The sequence below is a fragment of the Chionomys nivalis genome, chromosome 1 (assembly GCF_950005125.1).
Source record: "Chionomys nivalis chromosome 1, mChiNiv1.1, whole genome shotgun sequence".
NCBI classification, from domain to species: domain Eukaryota; kingdom Metazoa; phylum Chordata; class Mammalia; order Rodentia; family Cricetidae; genus Chionomys; species Chionomys nivalis.
Genome location: NC_080086.1, coordinates 29,350,176 through 29,373,977, shown reverse-complemented (window position 1 = coordinate 29,373,977; position 23,802 = coordinate 29,350,176). Strand labels below are relative to the sequence as shown.

The 23,802-nt window shown below is 43.8% G+C and overlaps 2 protein-coding genes across 5 annotated transcripts in view; both read left to right on the top strand.

The window, feature by feature from the left end:
- Nucleotides 1-920: 920 nt before the first annotated feature.
- LOC130880726 (chromatin remodeling regulator CECR2) overlaps nt 921-23,802 on the top strand; it is a 123,980-nt gene continuing 101,098 nt past the window's right edge. For all 4 annotated transcript variants that reach the window (XM_057779933.1, XM_057779925.1, XM_057779916.1 and 1 more), the window contains exon 1: nt 921-1,285. In XM_057779933.1, the coding sequence (XP_057635916.1) occupies nt 1,160-1,285 (126 nt within the window). In that variant the 5' untranslated portion in view covers nt 921-1,159. The remainder of the gene's footprint in view (nt 1,286-23,802) is intronic.
- LOC130880750 (60S ribosomal protein L12-like) lies at nt 6,962-7,571 on the top strand. The gene has a single exon (XM_057779944.1). It carries the CDS (start codon nt 7,032-7,034, stop codon nt 7,527-7,529), a length of 498 nt encoding a protein of 165 aa, XP_057635927.1. The 5' UTR covers nt 6,962-7,031; the 3' UTR covers nt 7,530-7,571.

Here is a 23,802-nt window from a genome sequence, read left to right as displayed (position 1 = left end):
GCACATTCCCTTAGCCTGGGCAGGTCTCCACCCCCACCCGGACACACGTCCCTGACTCCCGAGCCTCTTCCCCATCCCCCCGCCTCCGAGCCACATTGTGAGCGCTCGCGCCCGCAGCAAGGCTACGGCGAGGGCTGTCGCAGGGCTCCAAGCCAGTCCCCTCTAGTGCGGCTGCACGTGTCCGTTCCCTGGGGTGGGGGAAATTGCTCTTCCCGCTAGGCTGCTGATTGGTGCCTCCCCCCCCCCTACTCCACCCTTCCCGCCACACACTCTACCCTCCAGCCCACACGGTTCCAGCCTAGCCAGCCCCGCCACCCTCTTCCCTGGGGAGGAGGCACTCGGAGCGCTTCTGGAAGTACCGTTCTCCGATGGAATAAAAGCGCTCGGGAACAGGTGGAAAGCGCTTCGTTCCCCGGGGCCACCCGCTCGCAGCGTGGCCAGCCAGCCCACTCGCTCGCCCGCACCACCCTCCGCTGCGCTCGTAACTGAAACCCCACACGTGCGCACGCCTGGAGCTAGCCCCCAGCCGGAGCACCACCCAGCGGGCCCTTTAAAAGGACCCGACCACTGAGGCCGCGTGGGGGTGGGAGAGACCCTTATTGTCCTCTGTCGCCAAAGTCGCCCAACTCCCCGGCCCCAAACACCTGCACCGCAGAGCGCTTCCCCCCCCACCCGCCCGCCCGCCGGCAGCGCGCGGCCCCCTCCGCGTCACGCGCGGCCCCTCCCGGGAGGGCGCGGCTGGGCCGCTCCCCCTCACCCCCCGCCCCGGTGCAGCTGTCCGCGCCGGGGTGGGGGCGGGGTTGTTGTTGTGGTGCGCGCCGGCCCCGCCCCCTCCTCGTGGGCGGCCCCTCCCCCAGGCCTCCTCCGGGCCCCCTCCCCACCCCCAGCCCCATCTGTTTTCCTCCGCGCTGAGTGGATTATATTGTATGGGACTGGGGGCGGCCGCACGGCCGCGGCGGGACGGGGCGAGCGCGCGGCCCCCGCCGGCTGCCGGAGCAGCGGCCGCTTCAGCGACTCGGCCCGCCGCCCCCCGCCCGGCGCGCCTCAGCTTGTGCTCACACCGAGCGGCGGGAGCCGCCGCGCGCTGAGAGGCGCTGCCCGCGGCCGGAGTCGGAGCGGGGAAAGAGCGGGCGGCTGAGCGGGCGAGCGCGGCGGGGAGATGTGCCCGGAGGAGGGCGGCGCGGCCGGGCTGGGCGAGCTCCGCTCCTGGTGGGAAGTCCCGGCCATCGCGCACTTCTGCTCGCTCTTTCGCACGGCGTTCCGCCTGCCTGACTTCGAGATTGAGGTGAGTGGCGGGCGTTGCGCCCTTTCTCCGCGCTTCTCCGCGGGGAGTCGCGGGCCGCCGACTTGGCGCGGAGTGCGGGCGGCGAGGGGGCTCGGCGTCGGGCACGAGGCTGGCGACCGGCACGGGCTCCCTGCGGCCCCGCGCGCTCTCGCAGGCGGGGGTCGAGGCAGCTTTTGTCGGCGCGGGACCCCGGGGCTCTCCCGGGACTTCTCGGCCGGCCCGAGGGCGAGAGTGCGCGCGCGCTCCCCGCGGGAGCTGTTCGGACGGGGACCGGGTGCGGGCGCACAAGCGGGGGGCCGCTGCGGCCGGGCGGGAGCGGCCCCGGGCAGGGTCGGCGGTGCTCGGGAGACGCTCGCCCGGGGCGCACTTGGCCGACTGGCGGAGGCCCGTAACTCTCGGCTCTTTCAGTCAACTTCGGGCGGGCGGGGATGGGGCCTGGGCTTGGGGCGTTCTCCTTGTGGCACCGCCTGGCGCTCACGGTTGCTCGGGACGCCGAGGCTGTAGAGGGAAAGTTTGGGTTACCCCCCCCCCAAAAAAAAAACCACTCAACAGCCCAGTTCCTCGTCTGAGGAACGTGCAGCTCTTCGGGTAGCTCGCTCTCTGAGTTGATTTCGCCACCATTATTCCCCCGGGCGAGCGAGGGAAGGGGATGGCTTTCTGGCCGGGCCGAAGGTGCTTTGTGATAACTGGACTAAAATCGGAGGGTCCTAGCGGCAAGGACAGTGGCGGGAGTGTGGGAAACGGAATGTGTAACACGGCCCAAAGCAGCCGCAGCATCTCGTCTTTATTTTTTTGGATAGAGGTGTGAAATACATGATTGGTTGGCAGGTTGAGTTGCTTTCTTTCCTATGGTAATCTGTGTGGTGACTTGACCACCTTTTTCTTGGGACAAAGGTACACGGAACTCTCGGTCAGTTTATTGTTTTCAGTTCTGTGGATGGCTTTACAATTGAAGTAGTCGAGATTAAAGTAATTTAATTGGAAGTTCTGACCGTTGTGATTGCCTCTCCACCCCCATGAACTTTGCTGTTAATTTGTTGACTCCTGGGGTCCTTGCACACCTTTATTTTTAAAGTCAGCTGTGTTTGCAGAAATATTATTTGCTTCTCCTATGAATGAAGCGTGGGAACTTGATCATGTTGCGGACTTAATGAAATCGGAAAGCTAAAATGGTCCCAAGAGCTGGGTTAGGAGAATGGAAAGGACTGTAGACAAACTAGGTCTGCTCGTTGGCTTTTGGAGGAACTTTTAAACAATGCGAGTAGGTTGGTAGGATTCTTCAGTTCTTCAGATCATGGACTTCACGTTGTAGGAAAATTTCACGAACCCTCAAAACATTTGTTTACAAAGTTTGAACATGGATGTAACCAACATTTTTGTGATGAAATTTTGTAATGAAATCGGACTACAAAGACCAACGATTTGGGCATCTTAACGGGGAAGGGATTCCTAACGCTTCTGATGTCCTGTGTTTCCTTTTAGTTGGTGGGAAATCCTGAGCAGTGTAATTAAATCCTGCTGCTCAAAATGGTGGCTGCCCTGTGTGGGGCATTGCTTGTGACAGTGCCTATTGGGTGCTGGTAAACCTGTCCTCAGCCCTTTTCTTTATTAAGAAAAAGGTAAGTAGATGTGCCGATTGAGTGCATTTGAAGAACACTGCCGTTGGGGGAAAATGCCACCTTTAGAAGTCCTTGTTTACCCATTTTGTTGATGGAAAAGTAGAGGAAACTCATTTTGCTTTAATTATTCTCGCTATATTTAGGGTAACTTCTTAATTTCTATCCTAAGTAGTAAACGTGAGGTTTCTCAGTCAAAGTTAGATGGCCTAATTTCTCTAGGCAATGTAAGCTCTTACTGTCCTTTAGATGGTCTACTTGACATGGTGTCTTTTAATTCTAGTTGTTAAAAAAATTAATGTTAGCCAGGCAGTGATGGAGAATGCCTTTAATCCCAGCACTCCGGAGGTAGAGGCAGACAGATCTCTGTGAAGTTCGAGGACAGCCTGGTCTAGTTCCAAGATAGGCTCCAAAGCTACAGAGAAACCCTGTCTCGAAAAACCAAAATAACAATAATAATAATAACAACAATAATAATGTTGTATGGGTGTGTCTGTGTCAGGGAGTTTTGTGGAGGTCAGAGGACAATTTGAGGAAATTGATTCTCTCCCTCCCTATGAGAGCCCAGGAATCGAACTCAGGTTGTCTGGCGAGGCCCCATTTTCCTTCACAGGGAGCCTTAGCCCCTTTCTCTGATCTAGCATTTCTTGAAAGAGAAGAGACCCTCTTGTCAGTTAGAAGTGTGAGCTATCTTAAAAACATTCAACCACGTTAATAGCCTGATTCCAACATGTACCTACTTTAAATACTACCAAACCTTTCTCCTCTCCCCTATGGAGAAGATTAGCGGATGTGTAATAAATGGTAATGACTTTCTCCTCCTGTACCTGTAGTTCCTACATTTAATTTAGGGTTTTGAATAGTTATAAAAAGATGAACTATCTAAAATTCTTATTCTCTAAGAAATTTGACTTTGGCCCATCAACAATGCAGACAGAATTCCCCAAAGACACCATCAGTAAATTTGTTTTTGTTTTTCTTAGGTGATTTGAAACACATCAACCAGGTTATTGGTTAGACTTACAGTGCAGTATTAGACCTTCTTTTAAAGTAAAAATACACCAGTGATGAGCTGTATGTACCTGGTGGGCACGTGGGAAAACCCTGTAGTTCTAATTACACTTTGAAATGCTAGAAATAAGGAATATAAACTACTGAACTGTCAGAATTGGACATCATTCCTTTAGGAAGCCAATTTTTAGTTGTATGAAAGATCGAATTTTTACCCTTTCCTCCCAGGCTGAATCCTTGGATTTATAGAAAATTTAGGAAGCAGAATCCTTGAGGATGTGGTTTCTATCAAAAGTGAAGCTAAAGCCGGGCGGTGGTGGCGCACGCCTTTAATCCCAGCACTCGGGAGGCAGAGGCAGGCGGATCTCTGTGAGTTCGAGACCAGCCTGGTCTACAAGAGCTAGTTCCAGGACAGGCTCCAAAGCCACAGAGAAACCCTGTCTCGAAAAACCAAAAAAAAAAAAAAAAAAAAAAAAAAAAAGTGAAGCTAATCTCTCAGCTAGGTGAAAGGCTCCAGGATTCTTGTTGCTATTCTGTAAGAGGTCAAGACCTCTCAGAGACTAGTCTCTAAAGTGGGGGTGTTTTTATTTTTGCATGTAAAAATATTTTTGTACTATTAATTAACCTTAAACAGATCATTTCTTTAAAAGAGTCAACATATTTGACTTCAGTGTGTGTAGGGGTGGTGCTGGGTATTGAACTCAGGGTTTTTATACAGCTAGGCAAGCACTGTGTCACTGAACAGTCTTTCCCAGCCCTTTTCTTTTTTCTTTCTATTCCTTTTGGGTTTCTTGGGACAGGGTTTCTGTGTCACCCCGGCTATCTTGGAATTCACTGTGTAGACCAGGCTGTCTGAACTCAGAGATCCACCTGCCTCTGCCTCCCTAGCGCTGGGATTAAAGGTGTACACCACCACCACCTGACATTTTCTGATTTTAAAAACTACACGAACATTATATAGAGCTTAAGTTTTTGCAAAATACAAATAAAAGACTTAAAATAACTCAAGTCCCCAAATGGGGGAAAGCTGGTAACATAAAATGAAAAATCTTCTGTTACTGTATTTAGAAAGTCCTGTATTCCAGATAGGTTTGTGCTAGCTTTTTCAGAAGAAGCTAGGGTGTAGTTAGACGTTAATAGATTAGAGATATTGCATTTAGTAGTTAATTATCATTAAACATTTACTATATGTTGCTTTTTTGATGTAATAGCACTGAACCCAGGGTTCTAACACATGCTAGGGACTAAGCTACAACCCTGCCTAGTCCTTATTTTTTAAGAGTCTCACTCTGGAAACAAAAAAAAAATCTCACTCTGGCCAGGCAGTGGTGGTGCACGCCTTTAATCCCAGCACTCGGGAGGCAGAGGCAGGCGGATCTCTGTGAGTTCGAGACCAGCCTGGTCTACAAGAGCTAGTTCCAGGACAGGCTCCAAAACCACAGAGAAACCCTGTCTCGAAAAACCATAAAAAAAAGAAAGAAAAATCTCACTCTGGGCCAGGCAGTGTTGGCGCATACCTTTAATCCCAGCACTTGGGAGACAGATGCAGGCGGATCTCTGTGAGTTCCAGGCCAGCCTGGTCTACCGAGTGAGTTCTAGGACAGGCTCCAAAGCTACACAGAGAAACCCTGCAGCCAAGGTTGGTGAAGAACTTCTCTAGTATTTTGGGATATAGACATGAACCATTTAGTTATCAAAGTTGCTCATACTTGGTCTCCTTGGCCATATTAGCTGATAATAGAATCCAGTTATTTATGATTTAGTAAAAGCCAAATGTTTTGTATTTAATATTGTAGTAGATTAGTTAAGTTTGTATTGATTTGAAACAAAGATACTTGAGCTTTTTGAAGATTTGATGCTTGTTCCAAATTGAAGTAAGGCAAGAGGGAACAGAATGATTTTCCATAACCGTATAGAGCAGTGGTTGGGGTTGAATGAACCTTTCTCTGGAGTCTCCTAAGACCACTGAAAAACACAGACATTTACATTACAGTTATGAAGTAGCAACAAATAATTTTATGGTTGGGGGTCACCACAAGAGGAACAGTATTAGGGGTCATAGCATTAGGAAGGTCGTTATAGAGAGATGATGGAGCTGGGGCAGGGCTGGAGTGCTGCCTCCAAGTAGATGTTTAGAATGTTTACATGGGTTTGAGTGGTTTGTATACTAGCTGAAGCATGATGAAATTTTTTTCTGCCTACCTTTCTTGCCTTACTGTTTTCTGCCTTGTGTCTTCTTCCTAGTTGTGGTTGTGTGTCTGAAGGTCCCCCCTCAGCAGCATAATGTGGGGCCAGTATATAGAGCTTTGTAATCTGTTTCTAGCCCCTTCATCAAGAGAATGAGCCATGAATTATAATTAACACAAGCAATAAGATTTGCTGAAATTTAAACGTGTTAGTTGTATCAGGTGTGTTCAGGGATGGGTAACAGATTTTATTGATGTATAGGTACAAATGCTGTCAGGGTGGGGATTAGACTTAACATTTTAATCAAATTCAAATAGATCTTTAAACTATTTGAAGATTAAATGAGATCTATATTGGAGTGGATAGTTCTATCATTCTGTGGACTGAAGCTGGAGGACTATCTGTTCCAGATCAGCCTAGACCAAAAAAGTGCCCCCCGCCCCGCCCCCCAATATAGAGTACCTAACTATAGGAAAGAATAGTTTTGTCTGATTAGGGAACTCAGAAGCTATTTCATGATTTCATGACCCAAGACTCACTGGACTAGGAATTACAAAAGTGTTTAGAAGTATGAGGGATCAGTTCTAGGGCCTGGGCATAATCAGGCCACATCTGAGCCTATTCCCTCTCAGGAAACTTGGATTGTAATGGTGTCCTTAATTTAACTAGTCCTGTGACCTGGAGCAGGTTAAAGTAATGTAGTAAGTGAGACATACAGTATTGTATACTTTTAAAATACCAACTCATTATCCTTAGTTGCCTTTGGGGGGGGGGGGAGTTACAGATGTGGAAATTGAAAGTTTGGCAAGGCTTGCTTGGTGTTTGCATAAGAATCCCCACCTCGCCTTTCGTTTTTCGGCTCGGAGGAGGCAACTGTGCAACTTTCTTCGTCGTCCCGAATCCGGGTTCATCCGACACCAGCCGCCTCCACCATGCCGCCCAAGTTCGACCCCAACGAGATCAAAGTCCTGTACCTGAGGTGTACCGGAGGTGAGGTCGGCGCCACATCCGCCTTGGCCCCCAAGATCGGCCCCCTGGGTCTGTCTCCGAAAAAAGTTGGTGATGATATTGCCAAGGCAACCGGTGACTGGAAAGGCCTGAGGATTACAGTGAAACTGACCATCCAGAACAGACAGGCCCAGATTGAGGTGGTGCCCTCTGCCTCTGCCCTGATCATCAAAGCCCTCAAGGAGCCACCAAGAGACAGGAAGAAGCAGAAGAACATTAAACACAGCGGAAATATCACTTTCGACGAGATTGTCAACATTGCCCGGCAGATGCGACACAGGTCTTTAGCCAGAGAACTTTCTGGAACTATTAAAGAGATCCTGGGTACTGCACAGTCTGTGGGCTGCAATGTGGATGGGCGCCACCTTCATGACATCATTGATGACATCAACAGTGGTGCTGTGGAATGTCCAGCTAGCTAAGAAGCAACAAGAGAAAATATTTCAATAAAAGACCATCTGATAAAAAAAAAAAAAAAGAATCCCCACCTCGGTCCAGGGTTTTACCCAAAGTCTCTGCCACTGTGTCAGTTCTGTGGAGATTCTCAGTTTCTTTAGTGAAAACTGAGATTCTGTAGTGCAAGTCTGGGGTTTCTTGGTTCAAAAGATCCTTTATTTTACATTAGGTGTGTATATATGATGTGTATGTATTGCATATGTGGGGGTCAGAGGATAAGATGGGGTGCTGGTCTTGGCTTCACCTTGTTTGAGATGTCCGGTGGCCCTAAGATGTGTTCTGGGGATCTTATTAGGTTTCCATGGCAAGCATTTTATAAAACCACTCAACAATCTCCTTACCCCATTTTTTTAGTTTTATTTTTGAGACGTTTTATTTTTTGGTTTTGTTTTGTTTTTCTGAGACAAGGTTTCTCTGTGTAGCCCTGACTGTCCTGGAACTCACTTCTGTGGACCAGGCTGGCTTTGAACTCCCCTTCACCTGCCTTTTCCTCCTGAGTGCTGGAATTAAAGGTGTTCACCACTACCGCCAGGTGAGACAGGGTCGCGTTTTTTTACTCTGTAACCCAAGCTGGGTTAGAATTTGCTATAATTCTCTTGCCTTAGCCTTGGGAATGCTGAGTCAAGAGTGAGTCCTGTTGTCTGCTGGAGATTATTTCTATCAACAAACATCTATAAAGCATCTGTGCTAGCAGGGTATGAGCTGTACCGCTATGTGTATAACACAGAAAATACGTGCTCTCTGGGTGGGCTAGATGCCTCAGTGGATGAAAGGGTTAACAGCCGGGTGGTGGTGGTACTCGCCTCGGAGGCAGAGGCAGGTGGAGCTCTGAGTTCGAGGCCAGCCTGGTCTACAAGAGCTGGCTTCCAGGACAGAAACTAGGTTCCAAAGCTACAGAGAAACCCTGCCTCGTGGTGGGGGTGGGGATGGGGAAACAACAACAAGAAAAACAGCAACCAAGTTTGAAGACTTGAATTTGAGCCTTGAACCAACATGGTAGGTAGGAGGAGAGAACCAACCCCTTCAAGTTTTTCCTATAACCTCCATGTTTTGAGTGTTTTACACACATATATACACACTATTTTTTTTCCTGAGACAGGGTTTTCCTGTTTAGCCCTAGTTATCCTCAAACTCAGTAGAACTGCCTGCCTCTATTCCAAGAGTTGTGATTAAAGGTGTGAGCCACAATGCACAGATAACACAAACTAAATTAGTAAAAATAAAATTTAGAAAGTACCTGCCCTCTTAGTGGACAAGTGCTACAACACGTCCCAGGGTTTAGGAAATGAAGTCGAGGGAAGTTTGTAAAGAGAGGAAACTGGGTTGGTGACTTGCTGAGATAGCATTGAGTGGAGCTGAGATAAGTGCTTTAAAATGATTTAAAGGTGTGATTTAAGGGTGTCTACTGAGTGAGGTCTAAGCCAGCTAGGACTCTATACAAGGCACTGTTTCAAAAACAGAAACAAGTTCTTTTTAAAATTATTTTTATGTGTATAGGTATTTCTCCTGCGTGCATGTGTCTGGTGCCCTCAGATGCCAGAAGAGGATGTAGGATCCTCAGGACTGCAGTTACAGAAGGCTGTTAACCATCACATAGGTGCTGAGAATCGAACCTGGGTCCTCTGGAAGACAGCAAGGGCTCTTAACTGCTGAGCCGGCTGTCCAGTCCCCTTATACAGTGTATTTAATGTAAAACGTGTGTATCCTGGATTGGCTTAGAACTTGTAGCTATCATCTTATTACAGTTGTGTACGGTCTTAGTACATAGGAGACCATTTTTTAAACCTTCTGCTTTCTGTCCTCTTGAAGAGTTAGAATCCCCTCTTTCTCTATTGAGGAAAGAAAGAACAGGATATGAGTTACAGAAGGACCAGTCCATAATGCAAGTTGGCGATATCCTTTTTAAATGGAATCCTCACAGTGATGTGCTGTCACCTTTTTGGTTTTTCAAACATTTTAAGAGGAGAGGCTTTGTAGCTCCCTGCCCCCCTCCCTGGGGGGTGGACTTCAGAGGAGAAGTTGGGACCTCCTACAGTTGTAGAAAGATTGGTTCCCCTCTCATCCATGAAGGACACTCCATGTTGGTTTGGTGTTTGTTTGCCTTATCACTGATGATAAATTCAACCTTGCTTCATTTTCTGGAACACAATTAGGAAAGCCTAAATGATGTGGACCTAAAATTCAACTTAGTAGAGCTCTTGATTGGAAAGTCTTTTTGTTTTGTGTTTTGTTTTTCAAGGATTTCTCTGTGTTGACTTGGCTGTTCTGAAACTGTAGACCAGGCTGGCCTCCAACTCACAGAGATTGGCCTGCTTATTCCTCCCACGTGGATAGGAAAGTCTTAAGGTGGGCTTCTTGGGATGCTAAGGATCCAGAATATGAGGCTTTCTGGCAGACTGTGGAAACCATCAATGCAGAGACAAAGTGTAGCGTGTAGAGAGCTAGACCTAGAACCTCTGACAGGCCAAGTCCAGACTATTACATTTCAATTTGTGAACACATTTTTAAAAGGTGCTAGACACCTGGATTGTGGTTCATCCTTGTCCCCTTATATAAAGTTGTGATTTTAGGAAGATTAATTCTGTTTCAAATTGGTTTTATTTTTATTTAGATTTAATTTATTTATTATAGATACAATATTCTGCCTTTATATATGCCTGCAGGCCAGAAAGAGGGCACCAGATCTCATTGTAGATGGTTGTGAGTCACCATGTGGTTGCTGGGAATTGAACTCAGGACCTCTGGAAGAGCAGCCAGTGCTTTTAACCTGAGTCATCTCTCCAGTCCCCCATTTCAGATTTGTAACATGAGAATTTCAAGCTAGCTGATTTCTGGCTATTTCCTAGGAGGGACCATTCCTTAGTATGCCTAGTACCATTGACTCAAGCAAATTATCATAGGGTAGCATGGGTTAAACTCAAGGTTACTCCACAAATTTATTGTGCCAAATAGAAGGTGCAAATCCATACTTGCTTGGTATGTATGCTAATTACATGGATGTTTTTCTCTTTCAGTGGAAACTTGCCTGCAAATAAGCTTCTTTGATAGGAAGCTTGACATTTTCATTATTGCTATTCTCAAACTGACAGGTTTTAATGTTTGAGATTTGGAGGGATTCTGGAGAATGAGTGCCCTGAATTTTGTTATTTATTTATTTTTGGGAGACAGGGTTTCTCTGTTTAACAGCCCTGGCTGTCTTGGAACTCATTTTGTAGACCAGGCTGGCCTTCAAACTAGGAGAACTTCCTACCTCACTCCCCATTGCTGGGACTAAAGGCATGCACCACCACCGCATCCAGCTTCTGAAGGAAGTTTTTTTTTGTTTTGTTTTGTTTTGTTTTGTTTTTGAGACAGGGTTTCTCTATAGCTTTGGAGCCTGTCCTGGAACTAGCTCTTGTAGACCAAGGTCTTGTAGACAGAGATCCACCTGTCTCTGCTTCCTGAGTGCTGGTATTAAAGGCGTGTGCCACCACCGTCTGGCTCTGAAGGAACTTTTGAAGGGTTTAGGTTGCTTCCTGGTATTGCAGGTGTCAGACAGCTGGTAACAGATACTTGGGTTAGCATCTCCCCTCTCCTTCCTTTCTCTTTAGAATGGGTCTCACTATGTAGACCAGATTACCCTCAAAATCACAAAGTACTGCTGCCGCTGCCTCTTCAGTGCTAGTATTAAAGGTGTGTGCCACCATACCTGGTGATAAATGAATTATTTTGCTTTGGAGAGAAGATGGCACTGTGATGCTGACTAAACTAGGCTAGTGTACTTTGGAGCATTCTGTGTTTCTTGTATGGAAACACTGGGCGGTGCTGGCACATGCCATTAACAGCACTAAGGAGTCAGAGGCAGATGAATCTCTGTGAGTTCAAGACCAGTCTGGTCTGTGAGTTCCAGGACAGACAGGGCTATACAGAAGAACCCTGCCTCTAAAACAACAACAACAATAAAACAGCAACAACAAAAAGAAAAAAAATATTTTAACTTGCTCACCTATCTTTGGCTTTTTACCTCTTATCAGTGGTTTGTAGCTCTTCCCTTCCTTCAGTCTCTTCCCATAGAGCTGGATCTGAGGATGGGGATGCTGGGCAAGCACTGAGCTACACCTCCAGCATGCTGAGCCTTCTTAACATTTCCTTTTAACTGGGCCTGGGACTCGCCCACTCTCCTTTTGTTTTTTCTTTCATCCCATAGTTGTGCTCAACTCCTGTTGTGTGCTAGGGCCTGCTCTGGGCATGTGTTGGAGGAGGGGTCGAACTTTTAGGCCTGTATCAAGGTGCTAAATCCCAGAATTCATAGTATTAAGCTGCTATGAAGTCAGTGACTGCTGTAGCTTAAATGCTTTTTTTTTTTTAAATACATGATTCTTGGAATTCTTCCAAAGGCATATAATCTCAGAATTAATACTCTCGTGTTCTGTGTCTTGTGCATCATTAGCCATATGCAGGTTTCAAATGTAATTACATAACAATACATGAGGACTAGTATTTATTTTCATGTTTAAAGTCTCTGACCTCATCAACCTTTATGAAGGTTTACATTTTACCTATGGTAGGTTTGCTGGAGTAACTGACTTGAAGGGTAGTAGGTCAGAGTATGTGGTCACCTTAAGTATACATTGATACTGTTCATGTTCTGCTTATCCCATCAGAAACTCAGTGTAAAAATGGAGTAGTGATTCGGCCACAATGATACCAACCCTTTCACTTATTAATTTCCAAGACTGGAGTAATGATTTAGAACTGAGAAAACTGTTAAACAATCTTGTTGACTGGAGCAGTGATTTTGTTTTCATTCTGGCTAGTTCCTTTTAATGAACACCCTTCCCAGAATGATCATTGTTTCTGCGACAATGGCACTTGGGACAGGTTATTTGCCTGACAGAAAGTGTGTTAAATTAACAGATGTGCTCCTTTGGGGAATCCCTTTTCTTCTCCATTTCCTTTGTGTCTCTTCTCTCTTCCTGAAAGGTTATCTTGGGTTCTTTGGGTATGAGCAGTTTTTATGAGTTCCTTGTTCAGAGAACTTTGTCTTATAGAACAAAGAGAATTTCACTTGGTTTAATTGAAAATTTTGACCCATTCTTTGGGTAGTATTGGTTTGGGTTACTATCCCATACACACGTGCTACTACTCTTACTGATTTGTATTATTACTTTGTGGTGTGCGCATGGTGGGGGAGACAGAAACAGCATGTGCCCTTGTGTATGTACCTGTGGAGGCCAGAGGTCACCTTACAGATGTTCTCCTCAATTGCTTTCCACCATTAAAAAGTTTTATTTTTATTTTAATTTAAATGATTTATTTACTTATTTTATTTGGTTTTTTCCTGACAGGGTTTCACTCTGTAGTGATTAATGATGTGTACCACCACTGCCTTACAATTTATTTATTTTTATTGTATGTGTATTGGTGTTTTGCCTGCATGTGTGTCCCCTGGAACTGGAGTTACAGACAATTGTGAGGTGTCATGTGGATGTTGGAAATTGAATTTGGGTCCTCTGGAAGAGCCATCAGTGATTTTAACCATTGAGCCGTCTCTCCAGCTTTTAACTTTTTTTTTTTTTTTTTTTTTTTTTTTTTTTCGAGGCAGGGTTTCTCTGTAGCTTTGGTGCCTGTCCCGGAACTAGCTCTTGTAGACCAGGCTGGCCTCGAACTCAGAGATCCGCCTGCCTCTGCCTCCCAAGTGCTGGGATTAAAGGCGTGTGTCACCACCGCCCGGCTTTAACTTATTTTTGAAACAGAGTTTACTTATGTAGTCCTGGCCAGTCTAAACTTGCTATGTAGACCAAACTGGCCTTGAATTTACAGAGCTCTTTCTGCCTCTGTTTCCCAAGTGTTGGGATTACAGATGTGTGCAAATACAGCCAATAATAATAATTTAATGATTGATTAATTATAATAGTTGCTATTTTTACTTTAGTTTTGAGACAGTGTCTTGGAAATAACTGGCTTCAGACTCAGCCTCAGCAATCTATCTGCCTTCTGCCTTTACCTCTCTCTGGTGTGCTAGGATTAAAAGTGTGTACTGTCACTCCATCTTACTATTCTTTCTTTCTTTCTTTCTTTCTTTCTTTTTCTCACTTTTTTTTTTTTTTTTTTTGGAGACAGGGTTTCTCTGTGTTGCTTTGGAGTCTGTCCTGGAACTCACTGTGTAGATCAGGCTGACCTCGAACTCACAGAAATCTACCTACCTCTACCTCCTGAGTACTGGGATTAAAGGCTTGCGTCAGCTCCACCCTGCCTTATTACTATTTTGAATTTATTCTGTGTGCCTGATCACATGCCACAGCATATGTGTGTAGGACAGAATTCAACTTTCTGATGTCAGTTCTCTCCTTCCACACCTGTGTCCTTGGGATAGAATTCAGGTCACCAGGATTAGTGGTTAGTATGTTATGTTAACCTTTTGAACCATCTCCCTGGCTCCCAATTTTTTAAAAATTTTAACTTAGCCGGGCGGTGGTGGCGCACGCCTTTAATCCCAGCACTTGGGAGGCAGAGGCAGGTGGATCTCTGTGAGTTCGAGACCAGCCTGGTCTACAAGAGCTAGTTCCAGGACAGGCTCCAAAACCAAAGAGAAACCCTGTCTCGAAAAAAGCAAAAGAAAAAAAAATTTAACTTATTTTCAGCTGAATGTGTGGCACATACCTTTAATCTCAGCGCTTAGGAAGCAGAGACAGGTGGGTTTCTTAGCTGGAGGCTAGCCTGGTGAATTCCAGAACAGCCAGGGAACAAAGAAAAAAAAAGACTTAAATTATTGTATATCTGTGTGTCCATATGTGCATATGAGTACAGGTACCCTCAGAGTGTAAAAGGTGGCATTGGATTCCCTTGGAGCTTAGTGGTGCAGGAAGTTGGGTGCTGGGAACTGAGTTGTAGTCCTGCAAGAGCAATTGGTTCTCTGTAGACACATTTTTCTTTGGGCTGCCAGCTCACAGAAAAATGACTCGGAGACTTATTGTTAGAATAATTTGACCTATTCGGGCAGTGGTGGTGCACACCTTTAATACCAGCACTCTGGAGACAGAGGTAGGTGGATCTCTGTGAGTTCGAGGCTAGCCTGGTGTACAAAGCAAATTCCCAGACAGCCAGAGCTGTTATACAAAGAAACCTTGATAAAAGAAGAACTAGTATTTGAAATTTTACATCAGTATTTTCTGTCTTCTCTGATGCTGAGGAGCAGTTTCCATACTCTCGGACTGTTGGTTTCCCAGTGAGAACCTGAGTATAGAAACTTACCTTTCTAGGTTTTTATCTTTATTTTTAATTTATTGTTATTAGCATGTATGTAAAAGTGTGTGTGCATATGCATGCAGGTGTTCATATGCTGAAGTCCTCATGTGAAGGTCCAAGTGAAGCTTTTAGGATTTTGTTGCTTGTACTTTGTAATCCAACTTGGGTGTCATCTTACCAGGAAGGCGCTTTTACTGCTGAGCCGTCCTGTCAGCCCTACTTGTGCAGTTTTAGGGTTAACTGCTCAGTTACTGAAGCCTGGAATAGTTCCTCTTTTAAAAGTTTCTTTTTGTTCAGTATTTGTAAGATTACTGCTTTTTTATTGTTTGCTTTAAGACAGCCTCATTGTGAAGTTTCTGGTTGGCCTTGAACACACCATCTTCAGCCATTTTATGCCACAAAGGTGTTGTCTTATATAATCATAGTACAGTTATCAAAGTCAAGGAGTTAATGAGTAAGATCTGTTGACAGTAGCATATCAAGTGCTGCCAACTCTCTTAATGTTATGTGCAATTCACGTAACATTTTCTATAACATTATTTTAAATTTAAGGCAGCTCAGGCACACTTCAAACTTGCTCTTTAGCCAAGAGCCTCCTTAAACTTTGACCCTCCTGTTTCCATTTCTGTAGTGTTAGAATTTACAGACAAGTGCTGCAGTATTTGACTTTTTTTTTGTTATTGTTGTTTTTTTTGTTTGTTTGTTTTTAAAACAGGGACTCTCTGTGTAACAGCCCTGGCTATACTGAAGTTTACTTTGTAAACCAGGCTGGCCTTGAATTCACAGAGATCCCCAGTGTGCCACCACACTGACCATTATGTAGCTTTGGGTATCCTGGACCAGACTGGCTTCCAGCTCCCAGGAATTCGCCTGCCTCTGCCTCCCATAGTGCTGTGGTGTGTGCCATCATGCCCAGCTCCCACGTTTAAAAGCAGAGTAGCAGTGTCAGGTCTGGTGGCGCACGCCTTTAATTCTGGCATTAAGGAGGCAGAGGCAGGTGGATATCTTGAGTTCAACGCCCGGGATAGCGAGACCCTGCTTCAAAACAAATGAACAAAGAAATAAACAAAATAAAGCTGATTTTTAGTGTCTGAAGTGTCAGCTGTTTTTAGTGTGTGAATATAACTAATAAAAATCTTTCTTGGAAGATTCATCTAGCGTGAGTGTAGAGCTCAGTTTACATTTTTTTCTTTTTGTTTTGAAGAATTTCAAGCATACAGGGAAATTAAAAACAAGCAGAATTGAGCCTTTGTATGTCTTTTGACTTTAGATTCACCAATTATTGTTAACATTTTGAGACTTTAACTGTTCTTTTGTGAGCCAGGCTGTGAGTTGATACTTCACCTTTCAATCATTTGGTATGTGTCTAAGAATAAGACCCTTCTCTTTTCACTATGACCATAAAATCATATTCACATTTGGGAAAGTGACAGTAAGTGTAGTAACATGTACTTAGCAATCTATATTCAAATATCCTGAGTTCTCACAGTGTTTTAATAGATGTTTACCATACTTCCATCTTGACTATTTTATTAAGAGTTATTAGTTTGTAGTAATTATATATAGTAATGATTTTCATTATTTCATATTCATACTATGTATAATGTATTTTAATCATATTCACCTGTTACCTAGCTACCTCAAATCTAATCAGAAAGTAGTGGTTAATCCCACAGTAGTGATGGATGCCATTGTTACACCAATAAGCATACCTTGCTTAGCAGGTCATAAGAATAGCATACAGGTCTTATAGGTAAGTATAACCATCAGCATAAGCAGCATGCATAGTACCTTACGTGAAGGTGAAGGCTTCCAGTTCAGTCCTAACTTGATTTCTGTGTCCTGTAACCAAAGTATGGTCTTCAGCAATAGTGCACCCAACAAGATGTAACAGTAGTTTGTATAGTTTTCGGAGACATAGCTGTGCGCCCCCCCCCCAACCTACCTAGGAAGTAACCTACCTAGGCACTGGATTTTCTTTAATAATCTTATGGCTACTGGGAGCTGCTTTACCCACATAGCATAGGTACTTCTGTTCAAATTTAATTTAGAGAGCGGTTGAATGAGAATGTATGTATGTATGTGTATCTCTTGGGGATAGTACTCATGTCAGATTTGTTGACAAGTGACTGACTATTCACTGCATAATCTTGCTGGACCCAAACTTCCAAAAATTAGTATTAAGAGATTTTATACATATACATGTGTTTAAAATTTCCTTCCTTATACTCCCCTGTCCTCCCTTTCTTGCTCTTCCCCTCTCCCCATGGTCCCATTTTTCCTCTTAGGCAGTTTTACTTCTTCTTTGAAGTCATATATATATATGTTTGTGTGTGTGTATTAGTTACATACACATAATTTCATGTATCTGTATAAAATCTAGGAACCACAAATGGAAGAGAATATAGTTATCCTCTGTGATTATCTCCACTGTATAATATTTATTTCTAGCCCTGTAGACCAGGCTGGCCTCCATCTCAGAGATCTGCCTGCTTTAGCCTCCTGAGTGCTGGGATTAAAGACCAGCACCACCTGGAAGTTTTGTTTTGTTTTTGGTTTTGGTTTTTTTGAGACAGGGTTTTTCTGTAGCTTTGGTGCCTGTCCTGGAACTCATTGTGTAGACCATGCAGGCCTCGAACTCACATCCACCTGTCTCTGCCTCTCAAGTGCTGGGATTAAAGGTGTTCGCCCTTGCAGTTTATTTTTAAAGTTTTATATTGTGTGTGTGATGTGATGTGTCTAGTGTATGTGTGTGTGTGGGGGTACACATTCCATGTATGTCTGTGAGTTTCAGGAATTGAGCCCAGGTTATCAGTGTAGTAATAGGAGCGGCGGGCTACTTCCCGCCACCCAGCTCCCGCACGGCTAGCTTTACCTGAAATAACAACACACAAATTGTATTCTTTTAAATACTGCTTGGCCCATTAGCTCTAGCCTCTTACTGGCTAGCTCTCACATCTAGATTAACCCATTTTTAATAATCTGTGTACCACCACGAGGTGGTAGCTTACCAGGGAGATCTTAACCTGTGTCTGTGTGGGGTGGGAGAATCATGGCGACTGCCTGACTCAGCTTTTTTCTCCCAGAATTTTGTTTTATCTACTCCGCCTACCTAATTTTTTGTCCTATCAGAGGCCAAGCAGTTTTTTTATTACTTAACCAATGAAACAAGAGGTAGAAAGGTGACCCACCTCCATCATTTCCCCTTTTTCTTGGAGGTGGGTCTTGTATTTATCTGTTGCTTTCATTGGTTAATTAATAAAGAAAACTGCTTGCCCCTGATAGGACAGAAAATTAGGTAAACAGAGTAGAGTGAACAAAATGCTGAGAGATAAAAGCCGAGTCAGTGAGTCGCCATGATTCTCCCACTCCAGACAGACGCAAGTTAAGATCTTTCCTGGTAAGCCACCTTGTTACACAGATTATTAAAAATGGGTTAGATCAATATGTAAGAGCTAGCCAATAAGAGGCTGGAACTAATGGGCCAGACAGTGTTTAAAAAAATACAGTTTCTGTGTAATTATTTCAGGTATAAAGCTAGCCGGGTGGTGGGAAGTGGCCCACCATTATTACAACATATCAGGTTTTGTGCAGCATCTTTGTTACTTTTCTGTTGTTATAATGAAATACCTTGACCAAGGTAATTTATTGTTTGTTTATTTGTTTGTTTCCAGACTGGGTTTCTCTAATTTTGGAGCCTGTCCTGGAACTAGCTTTTGTAGACCAGGCTGGCCTTGAACTCCCCAGAGATCCACCTGCCTCTGCTTCCCCAGTGCTGGGATTAAAGGTGTGCACCACCACTGCTTGACATCCAAGGTAATTTGTAAAAGAAACCTTTAGTTTGGGATCACAGTTTCAGAGGGTGACTCCATGACCATTATGGAAGGGTACATGGTACTGGGCAAGCATGGTGCTGGGGCAGTAGCCAAAAAGCTTGTGTACATCTTGCTAGAAGTACATAGTGAGGGAGAGAGAACTTGGAATGGCCTGGGCTTTTGAAACCTCATAACCTGCCCCTAGCCGGGTGGTGGTGGCGCACGCCTTTAATCCCAGCACTCGGGAGGCAGAGACAGGTGGATCTTTGTGAGTTCGAGGCCAGCCTGGTCTACAAGAGCTAGTTCCAGGCTAGGCTCCGTAGCTACAGAGAAACCCTGTCTTGAAAAACCAAAAAAAAAAAAAACCAAAAAAACCCAACCTGCCCCTAGTGACAACACTTCCTCCAACAATACCACACCTCCTAATCCTTACCAATCAGTTCCACTAACTGGGGGCCAAGCATTCAAATACATGAGCTTATGGGGCCATTCTCATTCAAATCACTACATGAAGCAAACACCTACTATATTACCTAGGTATGTCACTGGTTATTTGTTCTTTATGGCTGAAAAAAATCTGTTGCCAATATACCATTATCTTTTTGTTCATTCCTGTGTTGTTGGACATCTAGATTAGTTCCATAATTTGGTAAATGTGAGTATTCCAGTCTTCCAAAGTTTGCTTTCCCACCCTTTTGACCTTCCCCCGAAAAAAGGAGAAGAAAAAGGAAAAGAAAAACAAAAAAACCAAACCCAATTTGTGTTGTCCATATTCTCACTGGAGTATGGTCTAACTCCTGGTGACCAGCCCCTTAAAGAAAACTGAGTCCTTCCCCATCCACACTTCCCATCAGAAGCCATCAGTTGTGGAGACCTACACTTCAGCATCCTTATCACAGTTTTTAAAGGTTTTCTTCAGGGCTGGAGAAATGGCCCAGCGATTAAGAACACTGGCTACTCTTCCAGAGGACCCGGGTTCAATTCCTAGGACCCACAATGGCAGTTTGCAACTGTCTGTAACTCCATTTCCAGGGAATCCAACACCCTTACACAGACATATATAGAGGCCAAACACCAATACACATAAAATAAAATTAAAAAAAAAATAGTTCTCTTCAGTGACTTTCTGTCTAGGCTGTTTCTTTTTGTGGGGTGGGGTGGAGGTTGTCACAGAAGCCTTCTCTGTCTCATAACTGAGTCTGCAGTCATCAATACTGCTGCAAAAGTAGCTTAGGGGAGTACTTTTAAGTGGGTTGAAGTAAAGTTGACTATTCTCATAATAGGTAAAAAAATGGGTAAAATGATTTATATTTCAAGCAGTAGAAGTCAAACAACAACAGCAACAAAACCCCACAGCTTCTTGGAGTAAGTAACACTAGTCCACACAATGCTCGAGTTGTAGACAAGCTGCTTACTTTCTGAGTCTCAGCTTCTTCATCGACAGCCTTGTTCATTGCTTAGTCCTTGGAGTTAAGATGAAATTTGAAACAACAAAGGTCTCAACCTACTTAGTAGTAGTTAGTATTAATAGTAATAGTATATTTTTCTTAAATATTTATTTAAAACTAAATTTAGGTTTTGTATCTGACTTTTGTCTACATGGATGCATATGCATTGTATCGTTGGATGTCAAAGGCCTCAGATCTGGAACTGGAATTAGGGATGGTTGTGACCTGCCAAGTGTATGCTGGGAATATAGTTGGGGTCCTCTGCAAGAGCAAGTAGTCTTAACCACTGAGTTATCCCTGTAGTTCCATGTATTGGTTTGAATAAAAATGGCCCCCTAGCCTCCTAGCAAGTGACACTATTAGGAGATGTGGTCTTAGATGTGGTCTCATTGGAGAAAGTGTGTATGTGGGGGGGGCACTGGGGGCTTTGAGGTTTCAAAAGCTCGAGCCAGGCCCAGTGTGACTCTTCCTGTTGTGGGCTGATTCAGATGTTGAATTTTGGCTCCTTTTCCAGCACCATGTTGTGTTTCCTGCCATGATGACAATAAATTTTAAATTTTAAACTTTTAAATTGTAAGCTATCCCCAATTAAATGTTTTCCTTTGTAAGACTTACCATGGTCATGGCATCTCTCACAGCATAGACATTCCACTATTTATTTCTTATTTGTACGTGAGTGCCTACAGGAGACCAGAAGAGGATGTTGTATCCCTTGTATCTGGAGTTACAGTTGGTTGTGAGGTCTCCAGTGTAGGTAGGTGTTGGGAGTCAAGCTCAGGACCTTAGGAAGAACAGGAAATGGTAGGGGACAATTTTGTATTTTGTCAACTATGTTTTAAATAAACACTGATTGGCCGGCAACCAGATAGGAAGTAGAGGTGGGGCAAGGAGAAAAGAGAATTCTGGGAAGAAGGAAGCTCTTCCTGCAGTCCTGCTCAGACTATCGAAGAAGCAGGATGTGACCTGCCCCGCTAAGAAAGGTACTGAGCCATGTAGCTAACATAGATAAAAATAATGGGTTAATATGTTATAAGCGCTAATACAAAGCCTGAGCTAATGGGCCAATCAGTTTATAAATTATGTATACCTCTGTGTGATTTTCTTCGGGGGTTACCAGCTGTGGGAACTGGGTAGGACAGAAACCCCAACAATCAGGCCCTCATGTTACAGAATGGCGCCCAATGTGTTTTGTTTGTTTGCTTTGTTATTTATTCATCCACCCACCTATTTATCTGTTTGTTTATTATTTACCTCTGAGACAGGGTTTCTGTGTGTCACAGACATGGTTGTTCTGAAACTTAGAGATCTTCCTGCCTCTGCCTTCCTAGTGCTGGGATTAAAGACATGTGCCAGCATTGCCTGCTTTGGGTAGTGATAGTAGTATTACATTTCTTTTTAATTAGTTCTAAGTTCTTAGATAATTTCTGCAGAGTGGTGGTGGTACATACCTTTAATCTCAGAGGCAGAGGCAGGTGAGTCTCTGAGTTTGAAGCCAACCTGGTCTATAGAGTGAGTTCCAGAGTGTCAAGGATTACACAGAGAAACCCTGTCTTGAAAAACAAAGCAAAACAAACAAGTGAACAAAGAGAGGTAGCTCCTATACCTGGTGGGGGAGGAGAAATAATAAGACAAATAACACACAATCTAAAACACAGATGGATATTTAGAAATCATAGTGGTGGCTGAGTGTGGTGGCATATGCCCTTAATCCCATCACTCTGGAGAGAGAGAGAGGGAGACAGGGAGGGAGGGAGGGAGGGAGGGAGGGAGGGAGGGAGGGAGGTGGGTGGGCCTCTGAGTTCTAGCCGGCCTCTCTACATAGGGAGTTCCAGGATAGCCAAGGTTTCATAGTGGTCTCCGTCTCAAACCAAAACAAGACACAAGACAAACAGACAAAAGGAAAACAACCAAACCCCAAATCCCTAAATATATAAGATGTATACAGTTAAAACATTATTTGAAAATTGCTGTACATGGTTGTAGTTACAGCAATGGGATCTATTTGAAATAGGCCTAAGGTATAGTCTGTATATAGTATAAATATTTATTAAGTAGAAACTAATCTTTGCAGCGTAGAAAGTTCACTTTGCTATAGAATAGGCAAGGAACAAGCTGAGATGATGGCCTGTGAAGTACAGGCCGTGTTAACATTCTTATGGGACAGTTTAATTACAGTTTTTGCAGTAGGTGGTTGTGAATACATACTTGGCCCTGGAGGAATGGCAGTTACAACTACAGATTTCAGACCATTGAGATGCTCAGTGGATAAAAGCACTTGCTGTACAACTCTGGCCTGAGTTTGATTTTTGGGTCTTACAGTAGAAGGAGAAGACCAGCTTCACTTACACATACCGTGAACATACACAGTAGTCAGTTAAAAAGTTTAAAACCCACCTAAAATTAGAACGGATTCAAGAAAGTTGTCCTCAAACCTTTACACACACTCCCCAATCACAGACATACACACTTGCACATACAGTACTAGCTGTTACTAGTCACCAGACGGTGTGTGCCAGGGGTTGTAAATACATGAATTATCTCATTTGGTGTCTATAAGACAATATTTTTATGATAATATTGTAACTTACAGGATTTAATATAGGCTAAGAAATCATAAAGAGCCACAATTGAACAGGACTGAACCAGATGCTGTTATTCCACATGTAGTCCCCAGAAAATCTTAAGTGAGCTTGTGTAATGTTATTGTCTAGGCCTCATTCTGGAGCTACTCACTTTGGTTCAGCATTTAAAAAAAGTTGTCCATGTAATTTTGAATGCACATTAAAATAAGAAGACCACAGACAGGGGTCTGAAGTGTGAGCTTATGAGGTCATCATGGGTGGTACATGGGCAGAACTCCTTTGTGATGTAGGAAGAGGCTTAGTAGACCCTACCTCCAAACTTGTACCTTTTCCGTGATGACAGTTCTCTTTTCTTTTTCTGTGTCTATTTTTCTTCTTTGGGTGAGGCAAAACACCAATGAACATAAAAATGTTAAAAATAACTCAGTTTAACACAGTATATTACATTTAGTTGTCTTGTCTCCTTAGTCTGCCCTTGTCACTTACAATGGATTTGTCTGTTAATGGTACTTTGTTTTCTGGGTTTTGTAATATTAAATATTAAATATTTTTTTAAAAAAATCTAGGTGCTCATTCTGGTGTTGTCTACTGACACTCCTCAGATTAACTTGTGTCTTTTAGATAAATGTTATTCCTTGGTAGGCTGTGCCGATCTATCTATCTATCTATCTATCTATCTATCTATCTATCTATCTATCTATCTATCTATCTATCTATCTATCTTATTTATTTGACCTTCCTTCCTTCCTTCCTTCCTTCCTTCCTTCCTTCCTTCCTTCCTTCCTTCCTTCCTTCCTTCCACAGGGTTTTTCTGTGTATAATGTATCACATGACAATGATATTAGTAATTTAAATTGTAATAAAAGAACCCCTGATTGCCCATGACCATGTCTATAAAGTAAAATCTGATTTATAGCCAATAAAATTGAAGTAGCTTGTAAATTTATTGTTACTCAATACATTCTAACACTGGAAAAAATAAACATTTCAGAGCACTTATGACACTCCATAAAAGTTAATGCCTTATCTTTTCCTTTTCTTCTCTCCTCCCTCTCTCTCTCTCTCTCTCTCTCTCTCTCTCTCTCTCTCTCTCTCTCTCTCTCTCTCTCTCTCTCTTGTCTGGTTAAATGTGGATTTAAGTTTTTATTTTATTTTGTTTTAAGATTC